Source organism: Akebia trifoliata, chromosome 11, assembly GCF_017979445.1.
Source record: "Akebia trifoliata isolate Shusen 1 chromosome 11, ASM1797944v1, whole genome shotgun sequence".
NCBI lineage: Eukaryota > Viridiplantae > Streptophyta > Magnoliopsida > Ranunculales > Lardizabalaceae > Akebia > Akebia trifoliata.
The window spans coordinates 9,005,570-9,021,488 of NC_141385.1; the positions used below are offsets into that span (position 1 = coordinate 9,005,570).

A 15,919-nucleotide genomic window follows, 5' to 3' on the forward strand; every position below is an offset into this window, starting at 1 on the left:
TCAGATTAGTTTCTTGATGAAACAGTTGATACCCACTCCTTTTATTTAGTGTTGGGTTACATCTATTTCTTTTATTAGAGGTATTGAAGCCTATTTTAGCCTCTCTGTATTTTTGGGTTCTTCTTTGGTTTCACTCCATCATCTCAGCATTCTTTCTAGAGATTCAAGTTGGGTGTTTCTCCTTTAAATTTATGGTCAGGTAAGGTTTAATGACTAATATCCTTTCCTTTACACTTCAAATCTCATCAATTTAGTTTGTTGGTTCTCTTGTTTATTTCTATTCCACTTGTTTTAGATGGGATTTTGTGCTCAGCAGTCTTATTGTGCACTAAGCTTCCTATCTTTTTTGTTTCTAGTTCTTTTTTTTTTTTTTCTTTTTTAAAGTTGTTTTAATGTTGAAGGAAGCTATAGTTGGATTCTCTCAGGTTTTGAGAATTTTAAGGACGGGAAAGATGCTAAGAGTTAATTGTCATACACCTTCTTCATCATGTCTTTCTACTCCCTCCTCACACATGAATTTGCCAATGTAAGTTGGCAGATTCTCCATTATAACATTAATACTTGAAATAAGATTTGGGACTTAAGAGTCATTTTGCAGGATATGGTTCAAAATTACTGAGAGAATTGAAGTTTGTTTGTAGTAATGTTTACTTGTTTTAATCATAGAAAGATCAAATGGTAACCAACTTGTAAGTCTGACATTTAGAATTATGTTAGAACGACTCAACACATTTTTCTTCCAAAAAAAGTTTAATTTCTCAGGTGTGGGGGAAGGGTGTTCTTTACTGTTTTAAAGAAGCTTGCCTCAAGGTTGTAGTCTTTGAAAAATGTGGATGGTTCACACTTTTATGCATTATGAATGCTTTGTATCAGAGGCATGCAGCTTACATGCATATGTTGTTGGTGGTAGGTTGTAGTTTTTGTATCCCCACCACACAAACACACATATATCAACGTACGGTGCACACCACTTACACAAGGCATTAGAAATGGTATAGAAGGTGTTACGCATCCCCCTTGGTTAAAGCCTCACACACAGACACATAAGGTGTAGAGTGCTTTGTGGAAGCCCATCCTCATGGCATGAGCTGCAAACACCTTTGGGATTTTGAATCTCTAGTTTTTTTAAAGTCCAGGGTTTATTATGGCCTAATTATATCTTTGCTTTCTTCTTAAAGGTGATCGCTGACAATGTTGGTGATAATGTTGGGGATATTGCTGGGATGGGATCTGATCTTTTTGGCTCTTATGCTGAGTCCTCATGTGCTGCTCTCGTTGTTGCCTCCATCTCCTCATTTGGGATCAACCTTGAGTTTACTGCAATGTGTTATCCCTTGCTCATCAGCTCCATGGGCATCCTTGTTTGCTTAATCACCACTCTATTTGCAACTGATTTCTTTGAAATCAAGGTTGTCAAGGAAATTGAGCCTGCCTTGAAGAAGCAACTCATTATCTCCACTGCTCTTATGACTGTTGGAATTGCTCTTGTTAGTTGGGTTGCCCTCCCACCGTCCTTCACAATCTTCAATTTTGGAGTCCAGAAGGTTGTGAAGAACTGGTATGCTCCATAACTGTTCTTCATGCTTTTTCTAGATATTTGCAATTTTTTTTACATATATTTTAGTTGTTTCAAAATAATAAAATATGTTGACAGAGACTCCAATTGCAGGGAACTGTTCTTCTGTGTTGCCATTGGCCTATGGGCTAGATTGGTTATTGGATTTGTAACCGAGTATTACACTAGCAATGCATACAGGTAACTAATCTTAGTAAACCTTCCGTTCCTCTTCAATTCTGTCGCATAATAATTTATATCTTAACAAAAATCTGTCTTTCATTTTACTGCCATGTACAAGATGTTGCTGATTCATGCAAAATTGGAGCTGCTACCAACGTTATCTTTGGTCTTGCTTTGGGATACAAATCCGTGATTATTCCGATTTTTGTCAGTTTCAGCTTGGCTGTTATGTACGGCATTGCCGTAGCTGCTCTTGGAATGCTGAGCACCATTGCTACCGAATTGGCCACTGATGCTTATGGACCCATTAGTGACATTGATGTTTTGAGTATTTCATTTGGATTTTGGTGGTAGATTTGGATTTGGATTTTGGCAGATTTTGTATTTCATAAAAATAATTAAAAATGACCCATTTTTTTTCATTTATAAATTTAGGAAAAAATGTAATTTTTTAATATTACAAATCAAGAAAAAACGACTGTCTGTGACAGTCGTTTTTACCGACTGTCAAAGACTGTCATTTTTTCCGACTATTATTGTCGTTTTTACTGACTGTCAAAGACCGTCGTTTTTTCCGACTATCGAGGACAGTCATTTTTTTCGACTGTTTTAGACTGTCGTGATTTAAAAACCACTCCTTTTAAAACGACCCCTATTCCTACTGTAGGGGCAGTCGATTTTTTCAAAAACAACTGTCATGGACAGTCGTTTTTAGCGCATTATGACGTAGTGTAGGATAGATCTTGATCATTGGATTTCATATTCTTCCAAGAATCAATGAAGGACCACCAATCTTTATGGACCACATGTCCATGAGAGACCAAAAAACATTATTGGGTGGCACATGGATCTCGAGCACAAAATTTTAAGAATTCAAAAAAATATATAAAATAAATAATTTTTTTTTCATCGATTTGGATTTTAAATTTTAGATTTGGAAATTCATTGACATTTTATTTTCAATGTCTTTGATTAGGTGAAGAAAATTTTATTTTCTTTTGAATTTTTTGTTTTAAAATAGGGGAAATTACTTAAAAGACCTTGATGGAGGGATTTTTTTCTAATTAATCCCCGAGTTTTGCAAGGTAGCTTGATAGGACATTTAGTAAACTCTTTCTTTCTTAATGGCCCCTCATTATTGGTGAACTCACTGGTTTTCTATTTATTGTTGAGTTCACCACTTTTTATTTATTATCAAACTTGATGTTTATTTATTTATTGTCGAACTCGATGCTTTTGATTTATTGTTGAACTCAACACTAGTTAAATCCACTCATTTTCAAATTTTTCGAGTTTTTTAAATTATTAAAATACATGAAAAGTATTAGAATAGTTCCATATCGCCTGGATACTATTGGGATGTGTAATGTATAAAGCGGGGGCAATCCTTTCCTTGCAAGTCGGTTTTCAAGGTTGAGTTAGGCCCAAAGCTTTAACTTTAACATGGTAGCAAAGTGGACGTGCCTTAGGAATGGGTTGGGTTAGTATCTCCAGCCCTATGTGGAGAGGGAGAGTCGAGTGTCTATAGTCTAGAAGGGGGGGTGTTAAAATAGTGCCACATCGCCTAGGTACTATTGGGATGTAGAATGTATAAAGCGGGGGCAACACTTTCCTTACAAGCCGATTTTCAAGGTTGACTTAAGCACATGGGATTTAATAGAAAGATCGACAAAAACTTGAGATAACAATTTGTTTAGATGATTTCAACTCAAAAGAATAATTCTTGATTGGTTTTCATCCAAAAACTAAGAAAAAAAGTTAAAAAAATCCTAGTTTTTTACATAGATCTTCAAAATGTTTGGAAACTCCCTTGAAAATGACTTCTTCTTCCTTATTAAATCCTTTGCGATGGAATGAAGTTTTCAAAACTTGATTGAGATGCCAACAATCCAATTTTTATGGATGAAAATGATGAGTTCGAAAGGTTAAGGCATTCAATCGTGAGAAATGTGGGAGATGAGGTTAGGGACCATTAAGAAAAAAGAAGTTACTAAGTGGACTATTAAGAGACCGCCCAAAATTTATGGATTCTTTAGAAAGAAGTCTTTCTACAAGAGTTTTTTAAGTAATTTTCCCATTAAAAAATGAAAATCTAATGTAGACCATGAACTTTAAGAGGTTTGATAAGTCATTTGACCAACATGTAGTCCATTTGGCCCAAATGAGGACCTTGCTCCACGTTTGAAATCAACACAGTTTCATTTCTCAAATCTTTCTCTCTCTTTCTCAAGGGGCCTAGTAAAAAAATTCTCTAATTTACAAAAAAAAAAAAAATAGTAAAATTCGTCAAATTAGCCAATTAAATCAACAAATAAACTAATTAATTGAAGATCTGTAAATTATCTACAAAATATGATCACATTTTACTCTTCATCCTCAAATTTTATTTTTCTTCAACATTCGTATTTCAAGAACGAGAAAGGACTTGTAGGAAGGTTGAAGGTATTGGATTTTCGTAAGAATCCCAAATAAATCATTTCTATATTCTCTGAAATGTTTTTGATTTTTTATATGTGTTAGACTAAATCCTATGATCCGAAGTATAAATCAAACAAGAATACAAGAATCTCACACGACACAAGATATACGTGGTTTGGTCAAAAAATCGACCTATGTTCATAGGCAAAAACGACGATTTTACTATATTAACCAAAAAAAAAAAAAACTAGGTTACAATTTCTCTCTGTCTCTCATGTATGTCTCACACTCCTCTCGGATTTTATCTCTTACCTTTTATATACTTAGGGTTACAAAGTGACTAAACGGGTCGGATCCAAAATCAAATCAAACGGGTCATGCGGGTCGTTAACGGATCATCAAAAGATCCGGTTTGAATCCACGACAATCCCATATACAAAAATAGAAGACATAACCTAACAATATGAAAATTTCCCAATTTTATTATCCTAATTAATCGAATTGAACCCCCCACGGAATAATTATCCAATCTAAACTTTATTACTATGCTCAGAGCTACACCCCTCTCTCATCCTTGGGTACCAATTGGTTTAGGTGTTAATATTTCAATTTCAAACTTCAAATAATCCAATTGTTGCAAAATATAAATATAGTACATTACTATATATTTCTATTCCTAAAACCCACAATAGATTAAAACCTCAATTCTTAAATAGCTCCAAACAATGTTCTTGGTCCAAATTCCTACTCCAAAATTTTTTGTAGTATTTTGGATACGTAAAACTCTTGTATATGGCCGGAGATCCATCTTCCGTTACAAGGTGGATCACCGCATCGTTACCAAGACAGAGGAAAGAAGCCACCGAGACCCTTTCCATATCAGAATTGACAATCGCTTGATGCCACACACTACTTCCCGTTACTTAGTACCTGCAATACTCACAACACATTCTCGATTCCGATCTCTCCTTATATCATTGATCATAACGATACTATGATCCTTAATTTAATTTGAGGAAAAAAAAATATAGATTTATCGGATATAATCATCTTTCCATGAAGCTTGGGATTATCCTTATTTAGATTTTGGGAAAGATCAAAGTTAGATTTTGTGAATTTTCGTAACAACTTGAAATGGTAGACATTTGGGAAAAATGACAAAAAGCGAGTGCTTTAATTATTGTCATTAAGTGATGGTATTTCCATAAATAAGTTTTCAAATCTTTGTGAAATTTACAAAAATGCCATTGCACAATGATAATAAAACCCTTACTTTTTTTTCTTTTTTATTACGTAAATAAAAATAATTATTTCTATGGACTTTTAATATTCCCCTACTCTAGTAATAGTTTATCAAGTTCTTTTGAATAAATGTACCTGTAATTGATCGCCTATGTTTATAACGAACGCATTTGGGTGGGGAATTACAGCTATCCATTGCCTGTCTTCCATCAACACTTGCAGACCTGCGACATCTTGACCTTGAAGAAGGATGGTGATGGTGTTTGGGTCTGTGTGACCTGGTAGTCCATAGGTCATCTCTGGTTCGGGACATGGCAGATGGTAATTTACTGTCATATGTTGTCCTTGGTCACCCAAAATCTTCTCCATATAATCTTTTTCTAAGCCTAAGCTCTCTGATATAGCTTCAAGTAATCTGAACCCAAGTTGGCGAACTTCTTGACAATATTTACCAATGACGTCTCTACAAGAAAAAAATGCATTATTGAGAAAAGCGAAAAATCAATCTTAACATCGCGATCAATTTAGCATGCTTTGTAAGACCGTGACCGTTATTTGGCCCAACCAAATTGAGAAATCTCTTTAAAAGACTCTCATTGAAGGCATTTAAGGAGATTTAAACAGAGTAAATAAGGTTTCATCATGAATCAATTACTGAGAACTTGTTCCGCTGAGAATCTCCTCGAAACATCCTTACAGAAAATCCTCTGCAAAAGATCTTTCGCCGACGAAGACACAGAATGAAATATCGGAGTTGGAAACCGAAGATTTGCACGGAGAACAGCCTCAAATATCTTTCCCTCAGATTCGCCTCAAATATCTCTCCCGCGTATCCGTTTGGAGATGCGATCGTAGAGATTGGACGACTTACAAAGCTCGATAACCATATGGAGATAATCCTCGTCTTCGTAAACGTTAATGATCTGAACAACGTTAGGGTTTCCACTTATGAGATTCATAGTAAGACTCCATTAATTTGAGAACGAGAGAGCGAGAGACAGAGAGTGTGATCAAGAGATTTGAGAGCGAGAGACGAAGATGAGTGCGAGAGAGCAAGAGAGAGATACAGATCGAGCGTGAGAGAGAGAGAGAGAGAGAGATTTGATTCGGTGTTGTTGATATAACTTAATAAAGTAGAAACAACCAATAACTGACCGCTAAAAACTGTCGCAATTAACGATAGTCTTTAGCAGTCGTTTTTAACGCAATTGTACAGTCGCTAAACCTGCAATATGACGTAGTGCAGCAGCCAAACTATCAAAATATCAGCCCATTTAAACACGTTTCGATTGAGTCGAAGGGGTCCAATAGTCCTGATGCTCTCCAAGTCCATTCCGACTCTCCTGAGCCAAATTGGACTTAGACGAGTTTTTAAAAGAAGTCCATATGGCATGGGGTCGGTCTGGGATCAATCTGATAAGAATTAGATTGGACCCAGAAACAATCTAATGAGAGTCGGATCGGACCCTCATCAAATTGGGTATCATATATATAGAAAATAATTTACATATCTGATAGGGACTTGGTTGATTCAGAACCAATCCTATATGTTATACAATCGGCTCCTCATTAGATCGGACATTAAAATCCAAATCCTTGATCTAGATCTAAAGTTATTTTATTAAAATGGATCAGATTTCGTGTTTAATTTGATCCATTGAAGGCCATGTTAGACCACTCCTTAATTAAGTTATGTGGGCCCCAAGGAGATTATTAATTAAATTTGGAACCATGCAAGGTAAATTTGGACACAATTTGATGACACCACCCTGCTTCACGTACAAACCAATAGCTTTATAAAAAGCAAGGTTTAAAATGAGACTCCCCACACATACGCTCCCAGTGTTCTCAAAACCCAACCCACTTAAAAAAAAAAAACCAAATAAGCCCATTCGGCCACCTTATACAGAATGTCAGAATTCATTCAGAGCCAATCCATAACAGATTGCTGATTGAGGTGTGCCTAACAATGATGCTTGTAAGTGTTAAGTAAAACTATGGTTGCCAATTTAAAAATAAATAAAAAATAAAAATAAAAATAGAACTAGGGCTTTCAATGGATTGGATCCAACCATTTCAAACTTGTAACTTGAGCAAGGATTTGGGGATACCATTTGATAACTGTTCGGATCGGTTTTAAATCAACCATGCATATCTTCATGTGATATTGGGTTTAAGAATATGTAGGTGACATTAATTTATATAATATAATAGTTTACTTAGATATAGATGTATGTTATATTTATGAGTCGGATTAATCTGTACTCCTCCCTCTAACATACTTCCCTACACCCTCATGATAGAACCGTAGATTATTTACCTCGGGATATACAAGAAAAGATTTATGATTTTCTGTATCCCAAGGCAAATGATCTACAGTTCTGTAATGGGGGTGTATGTCAGAGGGGGTCATCAGAAAATTATTATTCTATATTGTGATGGTGGATGTAATAATTCATCATGTGTTCTCATGGATGGACAAAATTAAGACACATACGTGTATCCAACTTGGAGAGTCCTTTTCTTGGTATGTCTGCCTATCATATGTATATATTACAATAGAATGCACATGTGACGGGTATGTTGTCTCCTAAAGACTTTCTTAATAATGAGTTTTTTAAAATATAAATTTTTTTATTTCTTAATAATGAGACCTTTTTTTTAAATATAAATAATAAAAACTTTATTGAAAATAATATAAAAAATAAATATTTTATTCTTGTATATATAATAATTGGAATGAAAAATCTGTTTGCTAATGGTGATTTACAATTTTTGGTAAATATTTGAGATACCCATATTTCCAAATAGACGACGTACTCCTTGACCTAGGTTTACTCCAAAAATAAGTGTCTTGTATTCAACCTCTAACAAGAGCCTTTGATTTTTCTCCCTTGGAACCCATCATCTTTAATATTTTGGGTATATTTAGATTTTCATCTCCTCCAACCTTCAAACTACAAGAGCAAGATTGGATTTTTAAGAAGTAAAAGACGGTAGAATTTTGGGTGTACAAAAATAATGACTTTTCTGAAAGAGATTGAAGATCAAATTGAAGATAATGGATTGGAAAATAGATTGAATAAATTAATTAAAAAAATTTATTATTGGATTGAAGTTGAGATTGAATAATTTAAAATAATTTATCCAATAGATTAAGGAACTTGAAGATGACTCACTTTTGGGTGAAGATAATCAGAAATTCCAACTTGAGGTTGAAGACGAGGTCATTTAGATTATCAAAGGAATTTAAGTTTGGCACGTAATGAGTTTAAAACAAAAGGTTATCTCAAATGCTCATCAAACCAATCACCCTTTTCTAAAGATATTTTTAGAAATATTTAATTTTTTTTTTTGAAAAATAAATATCATTGTAAGACATGGACCTCTTACCACTCCATAAAAAAAAAAAATAAATAAATAAAAGAAAAAGAGCTATCATTCTCTTGAAATAACAAGTCCACATTGGAAAAGCACAGCCCTTGACGTCCACTTTGCCTCATATTCTCAATTGGCTAATGATGTTATTTCTAGGATTTTTCTAACCTCAAGTTAGGTTTGAAGCACTCCTAAAGATGAGTGATTCCTGACGATCTATATCTTGTAAATCTAACAAATATCTTTCGATAAATTTAGAGGTTCAAACTCAAAATCAATTGGCAATGAGTGAGAGGCCCAAGAACTTATAAGGAGAAGAATCGTGATTATCATACTGTCGCACATGATAAATTCAATGGACTACTTTGGCGTGATAAGTTTGGGAAACGTAGATCTGTGCTACTCAAAATACATGGCTGCACTTCCCCATAAAAAGTGTATCTCAAGCGAACTGTGTATCCCAAGGAGCACCGATTTACAATTTCCTAACTCATCCGACTATTTTTTTAGTAAGTGTCCAACCTCGTGCTACTATAGAAAAAGTGGTCTACACATGCAGGGGCGGAGCCACGATTTTCTTTTAGTGGGGGCAAACTATGATTAGTTGTACAGTTGAAGAACTTGAATGGAGGGAGATGAGGGTGTGGGGGCAAATGGGGAGAGAGGTGAGGGAGTGGGGATAAATGGGGCGTGTAATTAGTTGAAAATATAGGGGTGTCTCAAAGTTCTGTGGGGGCAATTGCCCCCACCAGCTCCTTACTAGCTCCGCCCCTGTACACTTGCATGAATTTCTTCTTGAAATTCTTTATAATCTCATTAATTGTAGCTTAATTTTTTCTACCTTAATACTTTGCTCCATCAAACCAAATGGATTCGAACGAAAATCAACTCAAAGCCATTGATGAAGAAGAAGATTGCATGTTTGCCATGCAATTGGCTAGCGCTTCGGTCCTGCCCATGGTCATGCAAGCAGCTATTGAGCTCGATGTGTTAGAAATCATAGCAAGAGCTGGTCCATCAGCACAAATCTCTCCCTCACAGATAGCCTCTCAGCTTCCCACTCAGAATCCAGAGGCACCTATCATGCTCGATCGTATCCTACGCCTTCTCACCAGCTACTCCGTGCTAACGTGCTCCATTGTCACAGAAGAGAGTGGCCATGTTGAAAGGCTGTACGGGTTGGCACCTGTGTGTAAATACTTCCTTCGAAACGAAGATGGAGTCTCCATTTCTACTCTGATGAACTTGATCCAAGACAAAGCCTACTTGACTAGCTGGTCAGTAAAAACTTAATTAGATTACTAGAATATTTATTCCATATTAGATATGGTGCTCGATATGGAGACTCTATTTTAATGTACATTTTCATGATCTTTTGATCATGGTGGTATCCAATTCCATATGACATCACTCTGTTCTTTCTAACATCACCTACTTTTTCTTCATTTTAATGTCCAATTAATTATAGGTACCACCTGAAAGATTCAATTCTTGATGGAGGGATTCCATTTAACAAGGCACATGGGGTGCATACGTTTGAGTACGCTGGCATAGACCCGAGGTTTGAGGACCTCCATGAAGTGGTCGACGTGGGTGGTGGGCTCGGAACCACAATTAGCATCATCACATCGAAGTATCCTTCAATTAAGGGCATTAACTTTGATTTGCCTCATGTAATAGAGCACGGGTCATCATATCCTGGTATGATTCAAACACTATTCATGCAAAGATTAATTTTTTTTTTTTTTTTCTAATTTATGTATTTCAAAATCGGGAAACCTAAACTCGAAATCAACCAAACTTGAGTTGGATCTGAGTATATCCATATCTACATCCATTTTTTATTTAGATCTGTATCCGAATCCAACTCAGATCCTATAAATTGAAACCATATTTGAATCTTCCTACCCAACCAAATTACTTGATCCGAGTCTATCGGTTCAGATAATCTCAGACCATTCAACATTATTTTGGTATATTTCTTTTCTAATTGGTATATTATTCTATTTTACTATTAATTCTTTTATTTTTTTAAGAATTCATGTTATATTAAGGTAGTAGAAAAAAAATATTTTGAAAAGCATAATTACGATTATAATTTTCAAAGAAATATATCATTCGGATCTAGCAAAATTAAATATAGGGATCGATTCTTATCTGATCCGGATCCAACTCCGATCAAAAGACATCAACCCATATTCGATCCATATTTTTTATCTGGTCTACAAACCCGTTAAATTTGGATTCAGATCACTTGGATTAGGATAAATCCGACCCATTTTATGCATCTATTGTGTAGTTGGAGTGTAGGTTTGAAGAATAAAAATACATGTTGCTTGCAGGCGTGGAACATGTCGGAGGAGATATGTTTGCAAGTGTTCCAAAAGGAGAAGCCATTTTCATGGAGGTGAGTTAGGATATTTATCAACATTACTAGATATTCAAACAATCATTTTGTTAGTTTTTTCTTGACTACTAATGACTTTATAAATTAATCTTGTAGTGGATACTTCATGATTGGAGCGAGGAACACTGCTTGACGTTGTTGAAGAATTGTTATAAAGCGGTACCTGATAATGGAAAGGTGATTGTCGTGGAGGGGATACATCCCGTGGCCCCCGAGACCAATGCTGCTGCAAAAGTCCTATGTCAACTTGATCTTATCTTGCTCGCACAAACCCCTGGAGGAAAGGAAAGGACGGAGAAAGAGTTCGATGCCTTGGCAAAGGGAGCTGGATTTGTCGCTATCAAGAAAGTTTGTTGTGTTTTTAACTATTGGGTCATGGAGTTCTATAAAACGATATGAAACTAATTGCTCGTGGAGTTCGACTCAAATCTGAATAAATGATCAAATTGTATTACTTTACTTTTCCTTAATGATAATCAAAAGGATGATTCCTAAATGGACTCTATGGGATGCCATATGTCAAAGTTTCACTTCCAATCTCAAATGTTAATCAGATCGACTTAATTTGATGGGTTGTAGTTTGATCCCATAACCCATTAAGGTACTACGATTCAATGTTCGTTGGTAGGCAAATATGAAGCAATGACATTAAAAGTATAGTTGGTCCTAATGTTGTCTTATAAAGGAAATTTTGCCAAAAAATGGATCATTGATCTTTATACGAATGGAAACAAGACCCAAAAGAGGCAATTGCGAATCATGAGTCATCTTCATCAAGAGGCAAGTCAATCACTGCTCAAAACATTATCGTGATAGTCTGACGCTCTTTTTTGTACTTTCCCTTCACAGAGCTGTAGATCCATTGCCTTCGGGATATAAAAGAACGTATATTTATGGTTTGGTGAAGGGAGGGTACAAAAAAAGAACGTCACATTATCACATCTCTAAATACATATACACACAGAGTCAGGATCCGATGACTCGTCAAAAATGACCAACTGTTAAAACACAATCAGTACCATTGGGATAAAACACATACATCATGTATCCCTAGGATAGATCTTGATCATTGGATTTCTTGTTCTTTCAAAAATCAATGAAGGACCACCTATCTTTATGAACCACATGTCCACGAGAGACCCAAAAACATTATTGGGTGACACATGGATCTTGAGCACAAAATTTTAAGAATTCAAAAAAATAAAATAAAAGCAAATACATTTTTTTTTCACCACCATTGATTTGGATTTTAAATTTTAGATTTGGAAATTCACTGACATTTCATTTTCAATGTCTTTGATTAGGTGAAGAAAAATATATTTTCTTTTGAATTTTTTGATTTAAAATAGGGGAAATTACTTTAAAAAGACCTTGATGGAGGGATTTCTTTCTAATTAATCCCCGAGTTTTGCGCCGTAGCTAGATAGGACATTTAGCAAACTCTTTATTTCTTAATAGCCACTCATTATTGGTGAGCTCACTGGTTTTTTATTTATTGTTGAGTTCACCACTTTTTATTTATTATCGAACTTGACGTTTTTTTATTTATTGTCGAACTTGACGCTTTTGATTTATTGTTGAACTCAACACTAGTAAAATCCACTCATTTTCCATTTTTTCGAGTTTTTAATATTATTAAAATACATGAAAAGTGTTAGAATAGTCTTACATTGCCTGGATACTATTGGGATGTGCAATGTATAAAGTGGGGGGAATCATCTGCTTGCGAGCCGATTTTCAAAGTCGAGTTAGGCCTAAAGTTTTAACATGGTAGCAGAGCAAATGTGCCTTAGGAATGAGTTAGTATCTCCAATCCTATGTGGAGTGGGAGAGACGAGTGTCTCTAGTCAAGCGTGGGGGGCAGGTTAGAATAGTCCCACATCGCCTAGGTACTATTGGGATGTGGAATTTATAAAGCAAGGGGTAACACTCTCCTTGCAAGCCGATTTTCAAGGTTAACTTAGGCACATGGGATTTAACGAAAGATCGACTAAAAACTTGAGATAACGATTTGTTTAGATAATTTCAACTTAATCAACTTAAAAGAATCGTTCTTAGTCAATTTTCATCCAAAAACTACGAAAAAAGTGAAAAAAAATCTTAATTTTTTAGATAGATCTTTAAAATATTTGAAAACTCCCTTGAAAATGACTTCTTCCTTCTTAAATCCTTTGCGATGGAATGAAATTTCCAAAACTCAATTGAGATGTCAATAATCCAATTTTTATGGATGAAAACAATGAGTTCGAAAGGTTAGGGCATTCAATCATGAGAAATGTGAAAGATGAGGTCAGGGACCATTAAGAAAAAAGAAGTTTATTAAGTGGGCTATTGAGAGACCGCCCAAAACTTAGGGATTATTTAGAAAGAAGTCCTTCTACAAGAGTTTTTTAAGTAATTTTTCCTTTAAAAAATGAAAATCTAATATAGACCATGAACTTTAAGAGGTTTGATAAGTCATTTAATGTAGTCCATTTGGCCCAAATGAGGACCTTGCTCCACGTTTGAAATCAACAGAGTTTCATTTCTCAAATCTCTCTCTCTCTCTCTCTCAAGAGGTATAGTAAAAAAAATATCTAATTTAAAAAAAAAAATTAGTAAAATTCTCCAAATTAGCCAATTAAATCAACAAATAAACTAATTAATTGAAGATCTGTAAATTATCTACAAAATATGATCACATTTTACTCTTCATCCACAAATTTTATTTTCTTCAACATTCGTATATCAAGAACGAGAAAGGACTTGAAGGAAGGTTGAAGGTACTGGATTTTCATAAGAATCCCAAATAAATCATTTGTATATTCTCTTAAATGTTTTTGATTTTTTTATATGAAAATTTCCCAATTTTATTATCCTAATTAATCGAATTGATCCCCCCCCGGGAATAATTATCCAATCTAAACTTTATTACCATGCCCAGAGCTACACCCCTATCTCATCCTTGGGTACCAAGTGGTTTAGGTGTCAAATAATCCAATTGTCACAAAATATAAATATAATACTGTAGACATCAAAATTGAAATGAGTCTTCATCGTTTTCCAAATTAACGAAAATCCCTTAAATTAAAATTGGGCCCATAAATTTAAATTGAGTCCATTAAATGGAAAATGCCTCTTACAGGCCACATATGGTTTGGATTTGGGCTTTCGCAGATAAAGCCCATGATCTAAATAAAAATCAAGTGATCCACACATTAAATATTGAGCTTTATACCTAAATAAATGAGTTTGGCCCAATAATAATCCATAAAATCCTTAAATGGGATTTGGACAAATTTAGCCTCTTAAACAAATCAATTAAACTTCTTTAAGTTGGGGGTATAATTGGAAAGCTAAATTACCTTTAAGTCTATAAATACAAGAGCCTCTCTCATTGAGAGGGGATCTGTATCACTTTCTCTCAGAAGACAGAAGCTCTCCCTCTAGAGAAGAAGAAGCTCTCAAGCCCTCCTCCAGAGACAAAAACAAGGTTCTTCAGAGATCCGAACTCCAACTAAAGAGAAGATCAAGCATAAAGCCATTCTCCGGAATCCAAGCAACCTTCTCAGCCGATAAAGCGCGAAGCCCGGAGAGAAGAAGATCTACAGAAACCTCTACAGAAGATCAAGCACAAAGCAAAGACAACATAAAAGCATCTTTCTCAGCCGATAAAGCGCGAAGCACGGAGATAAGAAAAGCTACATACGTCATCACTATTTTGTATTTGACTGTTAATCAGAGGAAACACTGAGATCTGTATCCACTTTTCATCAAAAATCAATAAAATCATTTGTGATTATATTTCATGAATCTCGAGGTAGATTCGTTGAAATTTATTGTCGACAAATACATAATTATATATTTATATTCCTAATGGTCGAATGGTCTTTTTTATATAAAAGACCTTAATTTTGAATTAAATAAATACCTTCCATATACATGAGAAATTGCATTAGTAATTATAGTGCCACTATCAACTAATTATTTTATAGTGGCTCATTTATCTTTTTTAACATATACTTCCCAGTTCCCACACCACGTAGACTTCTTTGATATGGGTTACTAATGAATCTACTAGATTTATTTATGGGGTCGATACATTTTAATTAATGACTAAACAAATAAAAAGAATTATATAATATCAGCAATTCTATAATAGTAAGCAACTTTTTATCTCATAAAATATCAAATTTCGACAACAGATGGGAATATGACATTAGCATTTTGACTTCAGATTTTAACATATAATTGCACAAAACAAAATGATAAATTATGCCAAAAAAAAACTATGAAACTACCATTATTTCAAGACAAAAGGAATGATTACAATCTACTCCCCTTAAACGCATTTGGAGGATAATATTAACTATATAATTTAATAGACTTTGGATGAAAATATTACAATGACTCTCATCTTGGTAACTCGGGATTAGTGTGTGGCGGTTTTATTAATAGAAATGAGAATGGGAAAGGGAATGGGCTGCAGAGTCTATTATTTGGTTTAGAAGGGTTTATCACATGACTAAACTCGGAATCAATAGGAACTAAGATGAGACAAAATCCCAAGTCTTAAAATATTAAATCCCCACACACACCCTCCCAGTGTTCTCAAAACCCAACCCACTTAAAATAATAAAAAAATGAAAAAAAAAAAAAAGAGTCCATTCGACCACTTTATACAGAATTCATTCAGAGCCAATCCATAACAGATTGCTGATTGAGGTGTGCCTAACAATGATGCTTGTAAATGTCAA

The 15,919-nt window shown here is 34.7% G+C and overlaps 2 protein-coding genes across 4 annotated transcripts; both read left to right on the top strand.

Moving 5' to 3' along the window:
- The first annotated feature begins 33 nt into the window (after positions 1-33).
- LOC147390780 (pyrophosphate-energized vacuolar membrane proton pump 1-like) lies at positions 34-1,825 on the top strand. The gene is made up of 4 exons (XM_086457313.1): positions 34-199; positions 426-526; positions 1,179-1,558; positions 1,670-1,825. Exons 2-4 carry the CDS (start codon positions 488-490, stop codon positions 1,758-1,760), a joined length of 510 nt encoding a protein of 169 aa, XP_086313439.1. The 5' UTR covers positions 34-199; positions 426-487; the 3' UTR covers positions 1,761-1,825.
- A 7,164-nt stretch (positions 1,826-8,989) lies between these two features.
- On the top strand, positions 8,990-11,679 carry LOC147390781 (caffeic acid 3-O-methyltransferase-like). Of its 3 annotated transcripts, none has more exons than XM_086417072.1 (5): positions 8,990-9,701; positions 9,791-10,053; positions 10,245-10,477; positions 11,119-11,183; positions 11,280-11,679. In XM_086417072.1, exons 1-5 carry the CDS (start codon positions 9,678-9,680, stop codon positions 11,580-11,582), a joined length of 888 nt encoding a protein of 295 aa, XP_086273198.1. In that variant the 5' UTR covers positions 8,990-9,677; the 3' UTR covers positions 11,583-11,679. The 3 variants fall into 3 exon arrangements, with proteins under 3 accessions (XP_086273198.1, XP_086273197.1, XP_086273196.1); XM_086417071.1 differs by having other exon boundaries at positions 8,995-10,053; positions 10,245-10,387; positions 10,418-10,477; XM_086417070.1 differs by having other exon boundaries at positions 8,995-10,053.
- Positions 11,680-15,919: the final 4,240 nt, after the last annotated feature.